Source organism: Pelophylax lessonae (assembly GCF_965119305.1).
Source record: "Pelophylax lessonae genome assembly, chromosome: 4".
Classification (NCBI taxonomy): Eukaryota; Metazoa; Chordata; class Amphibia; order Anura; family Ranidae; genus Pelophylax; species Pelophylax lessonae.
Genome location: NC_138771.1, coordinates 275,970,024 through 275,986,343, shown reverse-complemented (window position 1 = coordinate 275,986,343; position 16,320 = coordinate 275,970,024). Strand labels below are relative to the sequence as shown.

The 16,320-nt window shown below is 45.0% G+C and overlaps 1 protein-coding gene across 2 annotated transcripts in view; it reads right to left on the bottom strand.

The window, feature by feature from the left end:
* EEA1 (early endosome antigen 1) overlaps positions 1–13,428 on the bottom strand; it is a 221,613-nt gene extending 208,185 nt beyond the window's left edge. For both annotated transcript variants that reach the window (XM_082254237.1, XM_082254238.1), the window contains exon 1: positions 13,381–13,428. In XM_082254237.1, the coding sequence (XP_082110363.1) occupies positions 13,381–13,404 (24 nt within the window). In that variant the 5' untranslated portion in view covers positions 13,405–13,428. The remainder of the gene's footprint in view (positions 1–13,380) is intronic.
* Between the last annotated feature and the right edge of the window lie 2,892 nt (positions 13,429–16,320).

Sequence of the window (16,320 nt, the reverse complement as noted above, 5' to 3'; positions counted from 1 at the left end):
GCTCAGATAAGTATTAGAGGCTACTACACACAATAGGCTTTTTATCTTAATGCATAGAATGTATTTGGTTAAAAAAACCTTCTGCCTTTACAACTCCTTTAATGAGACACTACAAAATTTAGAAAACAATAGTATAGAAATAAACAAATGCTTATATATTAATGGTTAATAAAAATACAATAATAGAAATACATTTTAAAAATATCAGGAAAAAAATAGTTATAGGGAGAAGGGGAATGCAGGAATAAGTAAGTAGGGTTGTTAGGGGTTAAACAGAGAAATTTTATTTTTAAAAATGATTTTTATTCATTATGTTGTTTAACTGGACATCAAAAGGAGATTCAGAGCCGGTTCACATTAGAGCGATCCGACTTGCCGGGGCGACCTCACAAGTCGCAGTGCGTTGCTCGCACCGCGACCTCGGAGCGGCCGGCACGGACTTCATAACATTGAAGTCAATGCAGGTCACTCCGGGTCGCCCCAAAGAAGCTCCGGACCCTTTTTCTAAGTCGGAGCGACTTGTGTCGCTCCTATTAGAAAGGGTCCACAGCTTCTCTATGGCAGGCGACCTGTCAGGCGACCAGGTCGCCTGAAAGGTCGCCCCAGTGTGAACCGGCTCTAAGGCCCCGTTCACACTGGGGCGATCCGACTTGGGGGGGCGACCTTCGAGGTCGCGGTGCAAGCAGCGCGCCGCGACCTCGGAGCGGCCGGCACGGACTTCATAACACTGAAGTCTATGACGGTCGCTCCGGGTCGCCCCAAAGAAGCTCCGGACCCTTTTTCTAAGTCAGAGCGACTTGTGTCGCTCCTATTAGAACGGGTCCACAGCTTCCCTATGGAAGGCGACCTACGGCAACCTGTGAGGCGACCAGGTCGCCTCACAGGTCGCCTTAGTGTGAACGGGGACTAAAGCTTATACCTAAATACAAAGTAACATTTTTAGTTTGTATTTCATATAGGAGTTAATAAACATTGTGTCAGCTGGTCTGTTTTTTTTGATTCCAACACAGAGATGTAAAATACTGAATGCTTCCAGGCCCAAATGTCACATGACTGCAGATCACTGACCCAATATACGCTTGGACACCATCCAATACAAAGATTACACGGGGTTATTTAAAGTGGTTGTAAACCCTTCCATATACCCAGTGAAGTGAATGACCTCAGGTGATACACAGAGATTAAAAACAAATCCTCCTACATAAGTTGGACCTGTTTATCTGCAGCCTTCTTCACATCCTTTCAAAGACCAGAATTTATACAGCTATTCCGAGCTTTCAGAAAGCAGAGGGCAGAGAGCTGAAATTACACACCGCAGAGCTCTGGGAGGAGAGCTAATTGGAGGGAAGAGACACGCCCCCCCCCTTAACACAGCACACAGGAACAGAGCTGAGGATGTCAATCGCAGGCTGTGTGCGGGATCCCTCCCCTGTCACCTTTTTTCTCTTGGTGTCAGGGAAACTTGTCAGTAGTAATTCATGCTTATAGCAGAGGAAATTGGCAGCAGACAGAAATTACACATAGTGCTCTTTATTGAAACAGTACACACTACAGAGGGATATACTTTGCTCATATTTCATTTCAGAGGTTTACAACCACTTTAAGCAAGCTGCTATGGATGACCGAGCTGTAGGGGAAGTCTGTAAAGATGATTATAAGTTGGTGGAGACGTGGGTTTATAGGGATGCAATTACATTGCCCTAAATGACCAAGGTGACTGAATCTCTTTAAAAATGTGTTGCTTCAATAGATGAATAAACAGCCAGGTCTTTTCCTGGTCATTGTGTAGTTTGTCTCTTTCTGTCTCCCTGTTGGCTACAAAGTGATGGAACCAACAGGGAAGAGAAGGTCACAGAGTGAAAGAATTACGCTGCCATTGGTAATCTCTCTCTGGGAAAATATGTTGTCTTGCTGATCCAACTGCTTCAGTGGTTTCTGAGTCAAAAACCCCAAAGAAGTATGCAAAGCCGGAACTCTGACTTGCATTGCTAAATGCTTGTTCCAGGTCAGTGACTTGAGGAAATGAAGTCAGAGACAGCCAGGAAAAAAAATATATAAATACTGAGGCATTCCCTGTGTTCTGATTAATGACCAATCAGATGAAATCTGTATGTAGCTCCTGGACCTGTCATCTGTAACCAATAAATGAGGAAGTGATAAGGATAGAGGCCTGGATATAGCAACGTTTGAGTATCAATTATGTTTTATGCCTCTAGAACTAAATTAACAAGAATTACAAGTAGAACAGCCCCACGATTGTGACTTTACAAGCCAGGATTACTAAATTACAATGAGAGGTATTTCTCAGTTTCTTAGATGAAGAATGGCTAACCAGGTCATAATGAGGGGACTAGAGGAAGCAAAATAACAAAAAAATATTAACAGAGCATACTTTCTTAAATAAAGGCCTTTAAAAGGACTTTAACCACTTCACCACTGCTATACATTTTAAAAAGGACCGAGTGGTGGACATGTATCTCCGGAGCATCATTTTAAAATAGTGCTGCAAAAAACACACTTGGTAAGCCAGTGTGCCCGTTATTGGGTAGGAACCCCAGCTGTCATTGGTCAGCTCAGATGACAGGCATGATGTGCAGAGCCAAATAGAGTGGCTCTGTACCTTGTGGGTCACTGTAAACCAATTACAGCCATCACAAGTGCAATTCCTTAAACTTTGTGTTCATCTCCTCCTGCTTTGTGAACAGGCTGAATGTTTGTAAACACAGCCAGGAAGAGGGATCAGCAGAACAAAAGGTGAAGATAGAAGGTTTTAAAGTTCCAATGACAACTAATAATAATGGGATTTTATTTTAAAGATTTTTGGTTTAAGTGCCACTGACCACCAACGACTGTTTTTTTCTTTCCTAAAATTATAAGTGCACCTATTCCTTTTGCCCGCTTTGCTCTGACCCAAACAATCACGTTGGATCTCGGTATCTGTGGAGAGGAAAGGTGGGCCTGTTAAGGTCAGGGCAAAAAAAAAATCAGGGCACTTCATCTGAAAGTGCACTTAGTCTTTAGACATCGGGAGGTTAAAAGTACCTTTGACCACCAATGATTGTGAGATTGTTTTGGAGGAGGGGGTGGTATAAGTAAGCCCCGGTTCACACTTGTGCGAGTGCCGGGTTCGCATGTAATGTCGGAGCGCACTGCCCCTTCATTACATGCGATCGGCTGTGCGGTGCGAGTTTAGCCATACACTTTGTATGGCTAAATTCGCACCGCAGCCGCAGCAAACACGCACAGGGACCCTTTTTGGAAGCCGCATCAGGATCGGATCGCACAGCGATTCACACTTGTGCGATCCGATCCTGTGCGAACTGCACGATCGCACTGCGATATGCGATCAAACTGGGGGTGTCGTTAAGATTACATTGACACCCCCAGCGTATCGCATATGGCAGTGTGAACTGCCGGGGGTGCGTGTGCGATGCGGGAACAGGCTGCGAATTCGCAGCCTTCCCGCACTCGCATAAGTGTGAACCGGGGCTAAATGTAAGCAGATGCAATTTTTTTTCCCTTTATATAAAAAAACAAACAATAAAAAAACTGTGATTTTTAATACCACCAGCAACTGTATTATATAAATAACATTTTCATTATATAACATTTGGGTACACTGTTGCATGACTAAATAATTGTCAAACTATCACAGCAATGCAAACTTAAAGTGGTTGTAAACCGTTCCATATACCCAGTAATGGGAATATCCTCAGGTGATACACTCAAATGAAACAAATCATCCTACATAAGTTGTACCGGTCTCCCTGCAGCCAACTTTTCTCTACAACTGTTCAAAGTGCAGAATTTATAAGCTTGTCTGAGAGTTAAAAAAGGGGGGGGGGGGGCAAAGAGCTGAAGTTACACTGCAGAAAACTTGTCAGTGATTCATGCTAATAGCAGAGGAATGAAGCTGCAGACAGGAATGACACTCAGTGCTCCGGATTTAGACAGGTCAGGTACACACTGTAAAGAAGGATATTCATATTTCATGCCTGAGGTTTACAAGCACTTTATAAAATAGCCTGGTGATGAAAGGGTGTATACAAACTGGTACTCAAGTAGTTAAAAAATAAATTCTATTTCTCAACATGTTGGGATCAGTTATTGACTATGAACCTATTGATTTAAAGCTGTAGAAATTTTCTTTCTGTACAGAATAGCTGATCAATACACACATGCCTCCTCAGGAAGGAAATGTAAAACAGGTCAAGATTATGATTTTTCTAAGAGAAGGGCAAGCAAGGCATTGAGTCATGAGCACTACTTCCTTGTGAGATCATAGCACACAAGCTAAAGTCCATGTTAGTCATATACAACAGTGAACAGGTGTGGCCTTTCTATGTGCTCTGATCACTGCAGGCAGAAGGCATTCTGGGGACACAAGACAGACAATTAGATCATATTAGATCATAAACACACTCAGCAGTGCACGACTCCATTTTCTCCAAATGATATGTTTTCAGAGAAAATAACATTGGGAGTCATGTTTCTGTAAAACAGCAATGCGCAGCTTACTTCACAAACTTCATTGTATTACTTTTTTTTATATTATTTCTCAGATCATCTTTCAAAATCATCTAAGGCCCCTTTCACACTTGTGCGACTTGTCATGCGATTTGGGACTGCAAAATCGTTCTCCATTATTTCCAATGAGCCCCATTCATATCTGTGCAACTTGAAGTCTCACCGACTTCAAAGTAGTCCCTGCACTACTTTTGGCATGATTTTGATGCGTTTTGAGTAAAAGACATTATAAGCCAAGTCAAATTGGCATCAAAATCGCGGCAAAAATTTGCGTCAGCATTGCGGTAAAATTGCGCGATTTTGAAGTCGCACAAGTGTGAAAGGGGCATAAAGCGAAACAAAAAAAAAAACAAACAAACAAACAATGGGAACTTTTTAACATCCCTAAGTGCCGGTTCACACTAGGGCGACCTGTGAGGCGACCTGGTCGCCTCACAGGTTGCCGCAGGTCGCCCCCCATAGGGAAGCTACGGACCCGTTCTAATAGGAGCGACACAAGTCGCTCCGACCTAGAAAAAGGGTCCGGAGCTTCTTTGGGGTGACCAGGAGGCGACCGCCATAGACTTTAATGTTATGAAGTCCGTGGCGGCCGCTCCGAGGTTGCGGCGCGCTGCTCGCACCGCGACCTCGGAGGTCGCCACCTAAAGTAGCGTCGCCGGTAGTGTGAACCGGCGCTAATACTAAAACATAAAAAAAAAGTAGTTAACTTTACCACTACAAGCCGAACTTGTATTTGCTATAGAGAGCTGGACAATAGCCAACATAATTTAGCAATGCGATGTTGGTTATTGCTTACAAACAAATGAAATGACAATATACATTTTGGTATCCATAGTATTTTTCATATAAGGGGTAAAAGATTCACTAAGACTGTTTAAAGTAACACTGAACTATCCAATAATCCTTAGGCCTCATGCACACTGGATGTTTTTACAGCTGCTGTGTATGGCGTCAGACTTTTTTTTCTACAGCCAGTAAACTCCCCAGCATGTTATCCTATATGTCCATGCACACATAGGCCCCTTTCACACGGGCTTTCCAATCAGGTCCACCTGTCAGTTATTCAGGCGGACCTGATGTACCGCTATGGAGCAGCGGATGTCAGCAGAGACATCTCCGCTGACACCCGCTGCTCCCCGATCCGATCCGGTCCGTGAAATCCGGACGGATGGAAACCCTATTTTCCATCCGTCTGGAGGATCGGATCAGAGGAAAACGGACAGTCGGTCCATTCTCATCCGATCTCCTAAGGAGGAGAGCGGGGCTCTGACAGGCCAGTCTCTGAAAAATGAGCGAAGACGGAGCCTTCATCTGCCTGCTCAGCGGGGACCGGCAGATCAATCCCCGCTGAGAAAAACTGAGTCCGTCGAGCGAACCGCCCGTGTGAAAGGACCCTTAAGCCCCGTACACACGAGTAGAAATTCGGCTGGGAAATTTCGTCCGACAACCGATCTGCCGATTTTCGGCTTGTTAGTATGGTGCTTCCGACAACCGACTCCGACTTTTCGGCCGAAAAAATCCTGGTGTGCAGGCTATAAAATTTTTGTCGACCATCAAAACACGTTCAATTTTCATGCAGTCAGTACAGATTTCGATGGGGAAAAATCTTATGAGCAAGACTAGGCATGCTCAGAGATGAAAGAACACATACAAAGCAATCCAACACATGACATCACTTCTGAAGTAGAATTCTGTCGTACGGGAAAATTTGTGTGCAGTCTAGGCACATTCCAACCAACAGACACCACTCTGGACAAAAGACGGACAACTGGTCGTCGGAAATTCGTTGCGTTTGTACGAGGCTTTAGGCTGTTATCAGCAGTTTTTGGCAGGGGCGTTTTCTGCCTGGAAAAAAACCCCAGAACTAGTGCGTTTTAAGAGGCTTTTTTCAGCTATAAAAACGCTCTAACTCTGATAAAAGCTTAAAAATGCTGAAAAACGCATCTCAGCCAATGAGAAGCAAAAGAACCAAGAGAGTGTCAGCTCTCATGCACATCACTCGATTGGGATCGGGCTTAGGTAAGTATTAGTGGGGGGCCTGCACAATGAAGGTTTTTTACCTTCATGCATAGAATACATGAAGGTATTCTTCAGCCTTTACAAACACTTGAAGCCAGCAAATTGAAAAACAAAAAACAAAAGAAGGAGCTGTAGTTCCTGGAGTTCTGCTTTAGGCTCCGTTCACATGTAGGCGTTTTGGGGAGTTTTTCTGCTCTAGGATCAGCTCTCAAAACGCCCAACAAGACAAATCCTATTCATTTCAATGGCCCCTGTTCACATCTGGGCGTTTTGACGCTGTAAGCAAAACGCCCAACGCTCAAAAAAGTACATGAGCTTCTTTTTGGGCAGATTACAGGCGTTTTCCATTGGTCTCTATTCAATCTAAAAACGCCTGCACAAAAAACGCCTGTAAAAACGCCTGTAAATCGCGGTAAAATCGCTGTAAAAACGCGCGAAAACGCTACGATCAGGTGTGAATGTAGCCTTAAGCAGTGCAACTTGATCCAGGACTCACCCTAGTCAGCAACTACAGAATGAATAAAGGCCCATACACACATGCAGATTGTCGGCCGAAAAGATTCGGCCGACGACCGATCGGCCGATTTTCGGCTTGTTAGTATGATGCTTCCGACAGCGCACTTTCGGCCGAAAAGAATCTGTCGTGCAAGCATTAAAATTTTTGAATGCCGACACCAGAACGGCCGATTGTTCGCCAGTCAGTACAGAATTCGGCCGACAGACAGCAGATTAGCAAGACTGGGCATGCTCAGAAAAGAAAAAACACAGGGAAAGTTAACCATCACATGACATCACTTCTGCAGTCGGCTGTAGTCAGCGGACAAAATTCTTGTGCAGTCTTTTGCACTTTTCAACAGACACGACAGCCCGGGGACAAAAGACGGCCGATCGTTCGGCCGACGATCTGCACGTGTGTACGAGGCATAAGAAAGGTTGAAGACATCCACCTTCTGCTCCCCCTTCCAGTAGACATGCTCACAGACATAACTGCGCCAAGCAATGCAGCCTGACTGTCTCCGAGTGTCATTACACAAGACTGATATCTCAGATTCAGACACTTATCTGATTCTTGGTAAAAATTCAGCTTTTTATTATGAACATATCCTTGGATTACATGTTTTTAATACCTACCTGGATATCAGCCTTGTAAACTAGAAAAAAGGCCACACGTCTTATCTCTGAGTCAGAGGCCCAACCTATGTACTACACACCGATAACAAACTAAACACATTCTCTTTTAACTGCTTAACCCAGTATGCTGAGCTGCATTGAAAATGGTTGTGTGTGCTGACAGCTGTACCCTACACTACGCCATATGTAATGTGCTAACAGCCTATCAGAACTGTTCCTGACACCAATACTTAAATATTAATAACGCTATGCAGCTTCTGAAAAAAATACAGCTAGCAGTGTGGCCATGTTAAATATAGCAGAATGCTGTACTTCACCAGACAAAACCCAATCAGACCATGTACTTCAACTTGGAGCAGCAGGGCAGAAGTCTGCTGCAACTCGATCAATAATGAAAAACTTATGACACCCTGCTGGTTTCTTCCTCCCATAAAGTATGGCTGAGAGTGCCCTGCTTTATATCTTCTGGATTAGATCAGTATTGATCTGCATCTGACGGATGGCTCATGCAAAATTGAAAGGGAAATTAAAGCCACAGGCATCTTTATATATTCATAATGTAAGTTACCTCTAGTCAGATCAGATGTATTACATGTTAAGCTCCATCCTGTTTACTGTATATTTAAAGAAGTTGTAAAGGCAAAAGGTTTTTTATCTTAATGAATTCTATGCATTAAGATAAAAAAACCTTCTGTGTGTAGCAGCCCCTCCAGCCCCCCTAATACTTACCTGAGCCCCATCTCTCTCCAGTGAAGTGATGTCCATGAGTCCCTTGGCCGTCCGGGACTCTTCCTCCTGATTGGCTGAGACACAGCAGCGGCGCTGCTGTCAAAGTCTGTTAGCCACTCAGGAGAGGGGGGGGCAAATGGCAGCTCCATGTCTGAATGGATACACAGAGCTGCAGCTTGGCTCGGATGCCCCCATAGCAAGCTGCTTGCTGTGCGGGCACTCGACAAGGGGGAGGAGCCAGGAGCACCAAAGAGGGACGCAAGAAGAGGAGGATCTGGGCCACTCTGTGCAAAACCAACTGCACAGAGGAGGTAAGTGAAATATGTTTGTTCTTTTTAGAAAAAAATAACGAGACTTTACAATCACTTTAATTCATATCTGACTGCTGGATACTGCATCCACCACTCTACTTCCGGTACTCTATCACCGCTAAGAAATTAGTTTACCCTCCTTTTGATCTCCCCTTGTTCATGTACAAAGTGCCTTGTATTCTCTTAAAATATAAGGAGGAGAATTTACTAAAACTTGAGCAGACAGAATCTTCATCTGCTGTGCATAGCAACCAAATACTGTCTTCAGCTTGTTCAGTTAAAGTGGAACTAAACCCTCCTATCCTTTACAGCCAAGGAAGCTACCATCTTATGCCCCATACACACGTGCAGATTATCTGCAGACTTTTGTCTGCAGACTTACCTTTTCTATGTAGTGCAAGGGCCTGCCGGATTGCATACAAATTGAAAGTGTTTAGGTTTGACCTCATATTATATGGTTTTGGTAAGTCTGCAGACAAAAGTCTGCAGATAATCTGCACGTGTGTATGGGGCATTAGCTTCTGTTTGATCTGCAGTAGCCATAGTGCTGTACAACTGATTAGTTATGACACCAGCCATTTAATGGCTTGTCAGTAAGGTTAACAGAACAAGCACCCATGACAGTTATCATTCACAGAATACCTTGAATGTAAGTATTTTGGAAACTATAAATTGAGGAGTTTAGTTCTGCTTTAAACCCATTGATTAAGGCCCCTTTCACACATGCTGTCCGTTTGTCCCTTTTTCATCCATCCGTTGACGGATGAAAAACGGACATCAATGTATCTCTATGTAAAAACGGATGATCATCAGTTAACATCCATTTTCATCCACTTCCGTCAATGTCCGTTTTTTTGAACGGATGAATGCCCTATTTTTCATCCGTCAAAAAAACGGATCGGACGAAAAACGGATGACAACGGATGACAACGGATGAAAAACGGATGAAAAACGGATAACTGACGAAAAACGGATGAAAAACGGATGAAAAACTGATACATTTGACGTAACTGAACTGATGAACTGAACGGACTGTATGTGTGAAAGGGGCCTAAGGCATCTTTCACACTTGCCCTGCGACTTGGGACTGCAAAGTCGCATTACAAGTTGTACCCCATGATTTCCAGCGAGTACCGTTCATATCTGTGTGACTTCAGGTCAGAAGTGTGAAAGCGGGCCTAATAGTTAAAAAAAAAACAGTTATGAGATGTTTAAGATCATATCTGTTTTAGTAAAGTCAAACTTGCCCCGGACCCTGCATCTGCCTTAATAAACCATTGTACTCATGACCTTACAAGAGCCCAGACAAAACTTGTGATACACATCCTGACAGCTTCCAAACAAACTATCACAAGAGACCTTAACCCACTGTATAAAAGAAACCAAAAACAGAATTAGGCAATAAATGAACAGCAAAATTGAGGCTACTCTCACTGATACTGTCTCCAAAGAGGCCAATTTTCAGATTTCAGCGCTGTCATACTTTGAATGACAATTGCGCAAATATACAACACTGTACTCAGAATTTTTTATCATTTTTGTGAGACAGATAGGGCTTTCCTTTGGTGGTATTTAATCACCACTGATGGGCACTGTTGGGGCTGCAGTGATAATCAGGACACTGATGAACAGTGCCCTGATTATCTGTGTACATGTCCACTGTCAGACTTGCCAGTTACCGACTCTCCTCAAGCTGTGACAGCGCATAAGGAAAGGAATACCAATACTGGCAAGCTTGTAACTGGACACAGCTGATCACATGGTAAAGGACCGCTGTGATTGGCCCTTTACCCGATCTGTCCAATGGACACAGCGATCACAGAGTGTGTTGAATGTGCATCCCAGGGGGTGCATGGGGGGCATGGTTCTGGGAGGATGTCCATGGATGCCCTCGCTGTAGAAGACGTGGTTAAGATGGCAGTTTCCTTGGCTGTAAAGGATAGGAGGGTTTAGTTCTATTTTAACTGAACAGGCTAAAGACAGTATTTGATTGGTTGCAATGCATAGCTAAACCAGATTCTGCCTGCTCCAGTTTTGATATAGTTCCCCCAAGGTGTTATGTGAATGGATGAGAGCTTTGGATCTCACACACAGAAGCTGCACTGTTGTGTAACTGCCTATCAGTTCTCGTAGTCCATTCAGAGTACTTCTTGCATTCTGTTCAAAGAATACAAGGCATTCTGTGAATGAAAAGGGGAGAGGAAATGGAGGGTAAATGACAGCATTCCTTCCCTGTATGAGAGCTGCAGCTCCCATAGCCTTAGCGCTGTACGTAGACTGAGTGCTAGATGTAGTATCTGGTGGGCAGAAATATATAAAAAATATATAGAGAGTGACAACAACAGCATTGCAATGTAAGAAAGGGGGTGACAATGCCAGTGCTGCACTGTAAAAAAAAAAAAAAAAGGACAAGAACACCAGCTAAGTATTCTGATACATCTAACAAGAGGGTAATATGGAGGGTGACAACACCTGCCCTGCATTGTCATCGGAAGGGTGACAACGCCACCACTACATTGTAAGACAAGGGTGACCATACCACCGCTGCATAGGGACAGTAACAACACCACTTGTACATTTTCCTATGTGGGGTGACAAAACACACACTGCATTGTCCCATGGAGGATAACATCAGCCCTGCATTGTCACTGAGAGGATAACAACATTGAGAGCATGACAACACCAGCATTGCATTTTTACACTGATGGTAACAAGACCACCACTGCAGCATCATACAGAGGGTGACAACACCTCCGCTACATTGTCATATGTGGGGAAACAACACCAGCACTGCACTGTAAAGACAGAGGGTGACAACATCAGCCCTGCATTGTCCTATGGAGGGTGGCAAAAGCAGCTCTGCACTGTCATAGGGAGGGTGAAACCAGCTCTGCATTTTTTAAACGGAGGGTGACAACACCAGCTCTGTATTGTCAAAGTGGGGGGGGGGGGGGGACAACACCAGCTCTGCATTATCAAAGGGAGGGTGACAACACCAGCCCTGCATTGTCTTATGGAGGGTGACAACACCAGCTCTGCATTGTCATATAAAGGGTGACAACACCAGCTCTCCATTGTCAAAGGGTGACAACATCAGCTCTGCATTGTCATAGGGTGACAAAACCAGCTCTGCATTGTCAAAGGGAGGGTGACAACCCCAGCCCAGCACTGCCCTATGGAGGGTGACATCCCCAGCCCAGCACTGTCCTATGGAGGGTGACAACAGCAGCCCAGCATTGTCCTATGGAGGGTGACAACAGCAGCTCAGCATTGTCCCATGGAGGGTGGCAGCACCAGCCCTGCATTGTCCCATGGAGGGTGGCAGCACCAGCCCTGCATTGTCCCATGGAGGGTGGCAGCACCAGCCCTGCATTGTCTTATGGAGGGTGACAGCACCAGCTCTGCATTGTCATAGGGAGGGTGACAACACCAGTTCTAAATTGTCTTATGGAGGGTGGCAACCCCAGCCCAGCATTGTCCTATGGAGAGAGACAACACCAGCTTTGCATTGTCTTATGGAGGGTGACAACACCAGCTTTGCATTGTCTTATGGAGGGTGACAACACCAGCTGTGCATTCTTAAGGAGGATGACAACCCCAGCCCAACAGTGCCTTATGGAGGATGACAACACCAGCCCTGCATTGTCTTATGGAGGGTGACAACACCAGCTCTGCATTGTTATAGGGAGGGTGACAACACCAGTTCTGCATTGTCTAATGGAGGGTGACATCAGCCCTGCATTGTCTTATGGAGGGTGACAGCACCAGCCCTGCATTGTCTTATGGACAGTGACAACACCAGCCCTGCATTGTCATAGGGAGGGTGACAACACCAGCTCTGCATTGTCTTATGGAGGGTGACAAAACCAGCCTTGCATTGTCATAGGGAAGGTGACAACACCAGCCCTGCATTGTCATAGGGAGGGTGACAACACCAGCCCTGCATTGTCATAGGGAGGGTGACAACACCAACCCTGCATTGTCATAGGGAGGGTGACAACACAAGCTCTGCATTGTCATAGGGAGGGTGACAACACCAGCCCTGCATTGTCATAGGGAGGGTGACAACACCAGCCTTGCATTGTCATAGGGAAGGTGACAACACCAGCCCTGCATTGTCATAGGGAAGGTGACAACACCAGCCTTGCATTGTCATAGGGAAGGTGACAACACCAGCCCTGCATTGTCATAGGGAAGGTGACAACACCAGCCTTGCATTGTCATAGGGAGGGTGACAACACCAGCCCTGCATTGTCATAGGGAGGGTTAGCATTGTCACCCTGATAAAGAAGGTTGCAGGGATGAAAGCAGCTTTAATCGAACAGCATTTAATATATCCAGAAAACCCCACTGAGAAAGCTGTGAGAGCTCCATGATACAAGATATATATTGTGGGGTGGAGGGTTGTAGGTGAAGCCAGGCCTGCGATGGACATACAGCCCTGTATATCCTCCCAGCCCTCGTCCAATGACTGATGAGGGAAGGGAAGATCTCATACAGTGACAGGCCAGGCCTGGGCAGGGAATGAGAGCGGCCAGGCCGTCATGTGACCCGGGAGATGAAGCCACCCAGCCAGGCCCAGCTCTGCTCCCATTCTGCCCAGCCAGCCGCACACACACCCCCACAGCTCTAGGAAGCGCCATTCACGTGCACAGCTCCTCACCATCTGTAGTATCCTCCGGAACATGGCTGTGCCGGTCAGTGCGGGGGACAGGGCCTTGTCTTCTCCTAATTCTTCACCAGGCAGATCCTACTGGCATAGGGGATGTCTTTTCTTCTCGATCATTCAAACCAACGACAATGTTTACACTCCAAACCTTCTGTTCTGTCAGCCTGAGCTCAGGCCTCTCTGCTGCCACCTAGCAGACCTCCAAAGCATCACATGCTCCCTCTCTTGTCCTGCAAGTAATAAGCTTTGCTGGGGTTTATTTTTAGAGATCTTTTCTTCAAACACCAGAATGATCCATATTGCAGTTTGATTTTATCATTATTTTAAAGAGTAACTCCACTTTCATGGCGGGAAAAAAAAAATAATAATATAGCGTATACAATAGCGGCACAAGTCATATTGTAAATTGAATGTTATTAAAAATTACCTTTATTTTCAATCTGTAGCTCTGTAATTTTCTGTAAAATGCAATACAATATGGCTACCTGGAGATGTTCTGTACATAGAATGCCCCCCAGAAGCATAATTTCCTGCGTGTATGATTGGCTCACTGATTTTCCAGAAGTCTGCACTAATGGGCCATACACACTATACAATTGTCTTTAGATTTTTTCCTTTAGATTTACCAAAAACCTATAATATGAGGTCAAATCTAAACACTTTCAATTTGTATGCAATCAGGCAGGCCCATGTACTACATAATTGAAGGTAAATCTAAAGGAAATCCAATAACAAAAGTTGTATAGTATGTATTCAGCTTAAGGCTGGCCATATATTATACAATTTTCTGTACAATTCTTTAGATTTACCTTCAATTATGTAGTACAAAGACCTGCCTTATTGGATACAATTGAAAGTGTTTTTTAGTTTTGACCTCATATTATATGATTTTTGGTAAATCTAACAAAAAATTGTACAAGAAAATTGAACGTGTATGGCCAGCCTAAGATACAAGTCAGATTTCAGGCATCCCCTGCAACAAAAACATCATGTTTGCTGAGATAATCCCAATAGAATATCAAGTCTAAAGGGATGCTCAATGCCACTTTCCTCATTAGAGCCCTACAGGAGCAGCAGCTGGTTGATAATTATGAACCCACTCCCATTAGATTCATTTTCCCACATGGACACAGAGAAACACACAGGGATTGCTTCAGAATAACAAAAGGTAGGAATCTGCAAAAAAGTTTGTTAAAATCCTTGTAATGTATAGAGATCACCCAGAAGGGAATGTTTTTTCTCAGCTAAAGTGGAGTAAAGTCTCGTACACACGATCAGATTATCGAACAATCTGTCCTCCGTTTTTTGTTGCATGCTAGTCTCATGTGGAAAGTGAAGAGGTTACTTTCCTACGAAAATTCTCGTACGACAGAATTCAACTTCAGAAATGATGTCATGCGTTGGATTGTTTTGTATGTGTTCTTTAGTTTCTGAGCATGCCTAGTCTTGCTCTTACGATTTTTTTCGGACGAAATTAAATGAAAATCGGACGTTGTGTTCACATACGATAAAAATGTTATAGCCTCCACATCCAGTTTTTGTCATCCGAAATTTCGTATTCGGCTGTCGAAAGCACTATACTAACAATCCGAAAATCGTCAGATCGTTCGTCGGACGAAATTTTACTTCCGATTTTCGTATCGGGTGTACGGGCCTTTACTCTTTAAGGCTGCATCCATGCTATAGCTTTTCGTGAACACATGCAAAAATGCATTGCGCATATGCGCGTTGTCACACTTTAAATGAGTTGCCCTACACACAACAAATGTGGCAAAGAAGCTCATGCGTGTAACATTTTTTGCATGTTTTGTACATTTTGCGCACGTCCCCGAAATGCTATAGTGTGAATGCAGCAGGTCCTGAAAAAGATGGTGAAAATGTCAATTCACTATCACCTTATGACACAGGTGTCAAACACAAGGCCCGAGGGCCGAATGCGGTCCCCCAGGCCATTTCATGAGGCCCTCGCACCTCTCCTGCTGCTGCTGCACCCCCCCCTTTCTGCTGCTGACTACAGAGACAAGGTGGGGGCAGAGACAAGGACAGAACTCCTTTGCCAGATCCTGCACTCCTCTGTGCAGCTGCAGAAAGGCACCCCCCCCCCCTTCTCAGCAGTCCTCAGCAGAGAGGAGGGCAGAACTCCTACAGATCCTGCTCCTCTCTGTGCAGCCGCAATACTACCTTGCCTCTCCCTCCCCTGGTCTCCGCATTCAGCAGACTCTGGAAGCTGACTCCAGGCCTCCTCTGGTTCTCCAGACCCTGTACTTCTTCCCAGATCCACCCGCATCTTCTTCCTGGCAGCAGCACAAGGTAAGGGGGTGCATTGTGATGCAAGGAAGAGTGGGTGACTCTTGACTTCTGATGGTGGGGGGGGCTGTTGACATCTGATGTAAGGGTGCATGGGAGGCTCTGAACATCTAATCCTACCGATATAACCGGCCCTTTGAGGGCAACCATAATCCTGATGCGGCCCGCAATTAAATGGAGTTTGACACCCCTGCCTTATGAGTTGTTTACCTCACAAACCAAAAACTTGAGGTAAATAACTCAAAAAAAGCATCAACCTGTTACCGACCACCCCACGTACATTTCCTGTGGGGCAGTGGCTCCTGTGCGCAGAATCATGTACAGGTACGTCATTCTGCTTTTCCGGGTGTGTGTCGGCGACCCACTCCTGCTTGGACACAGCAGGAGCCAATCAGCAGATCCAGTGGACTCCATGTCCGCCGGCCCCTGGCGATAATTCAGGACACAGGCAGAACGGCGGCCTGTGACAAGGGAAGGCTGTGATCCTGTGTTTCTACAAAGAAGGGACACGGATCTCTGCCTTCCCACAATAAAAGCACCTCCCACACAGTTAGCAAGCATTCTCTAAGAACACATTTAACCTTTTGATCGCCCCTGATGTTAGCCCCTTCCCTTCCAGCGTTATTA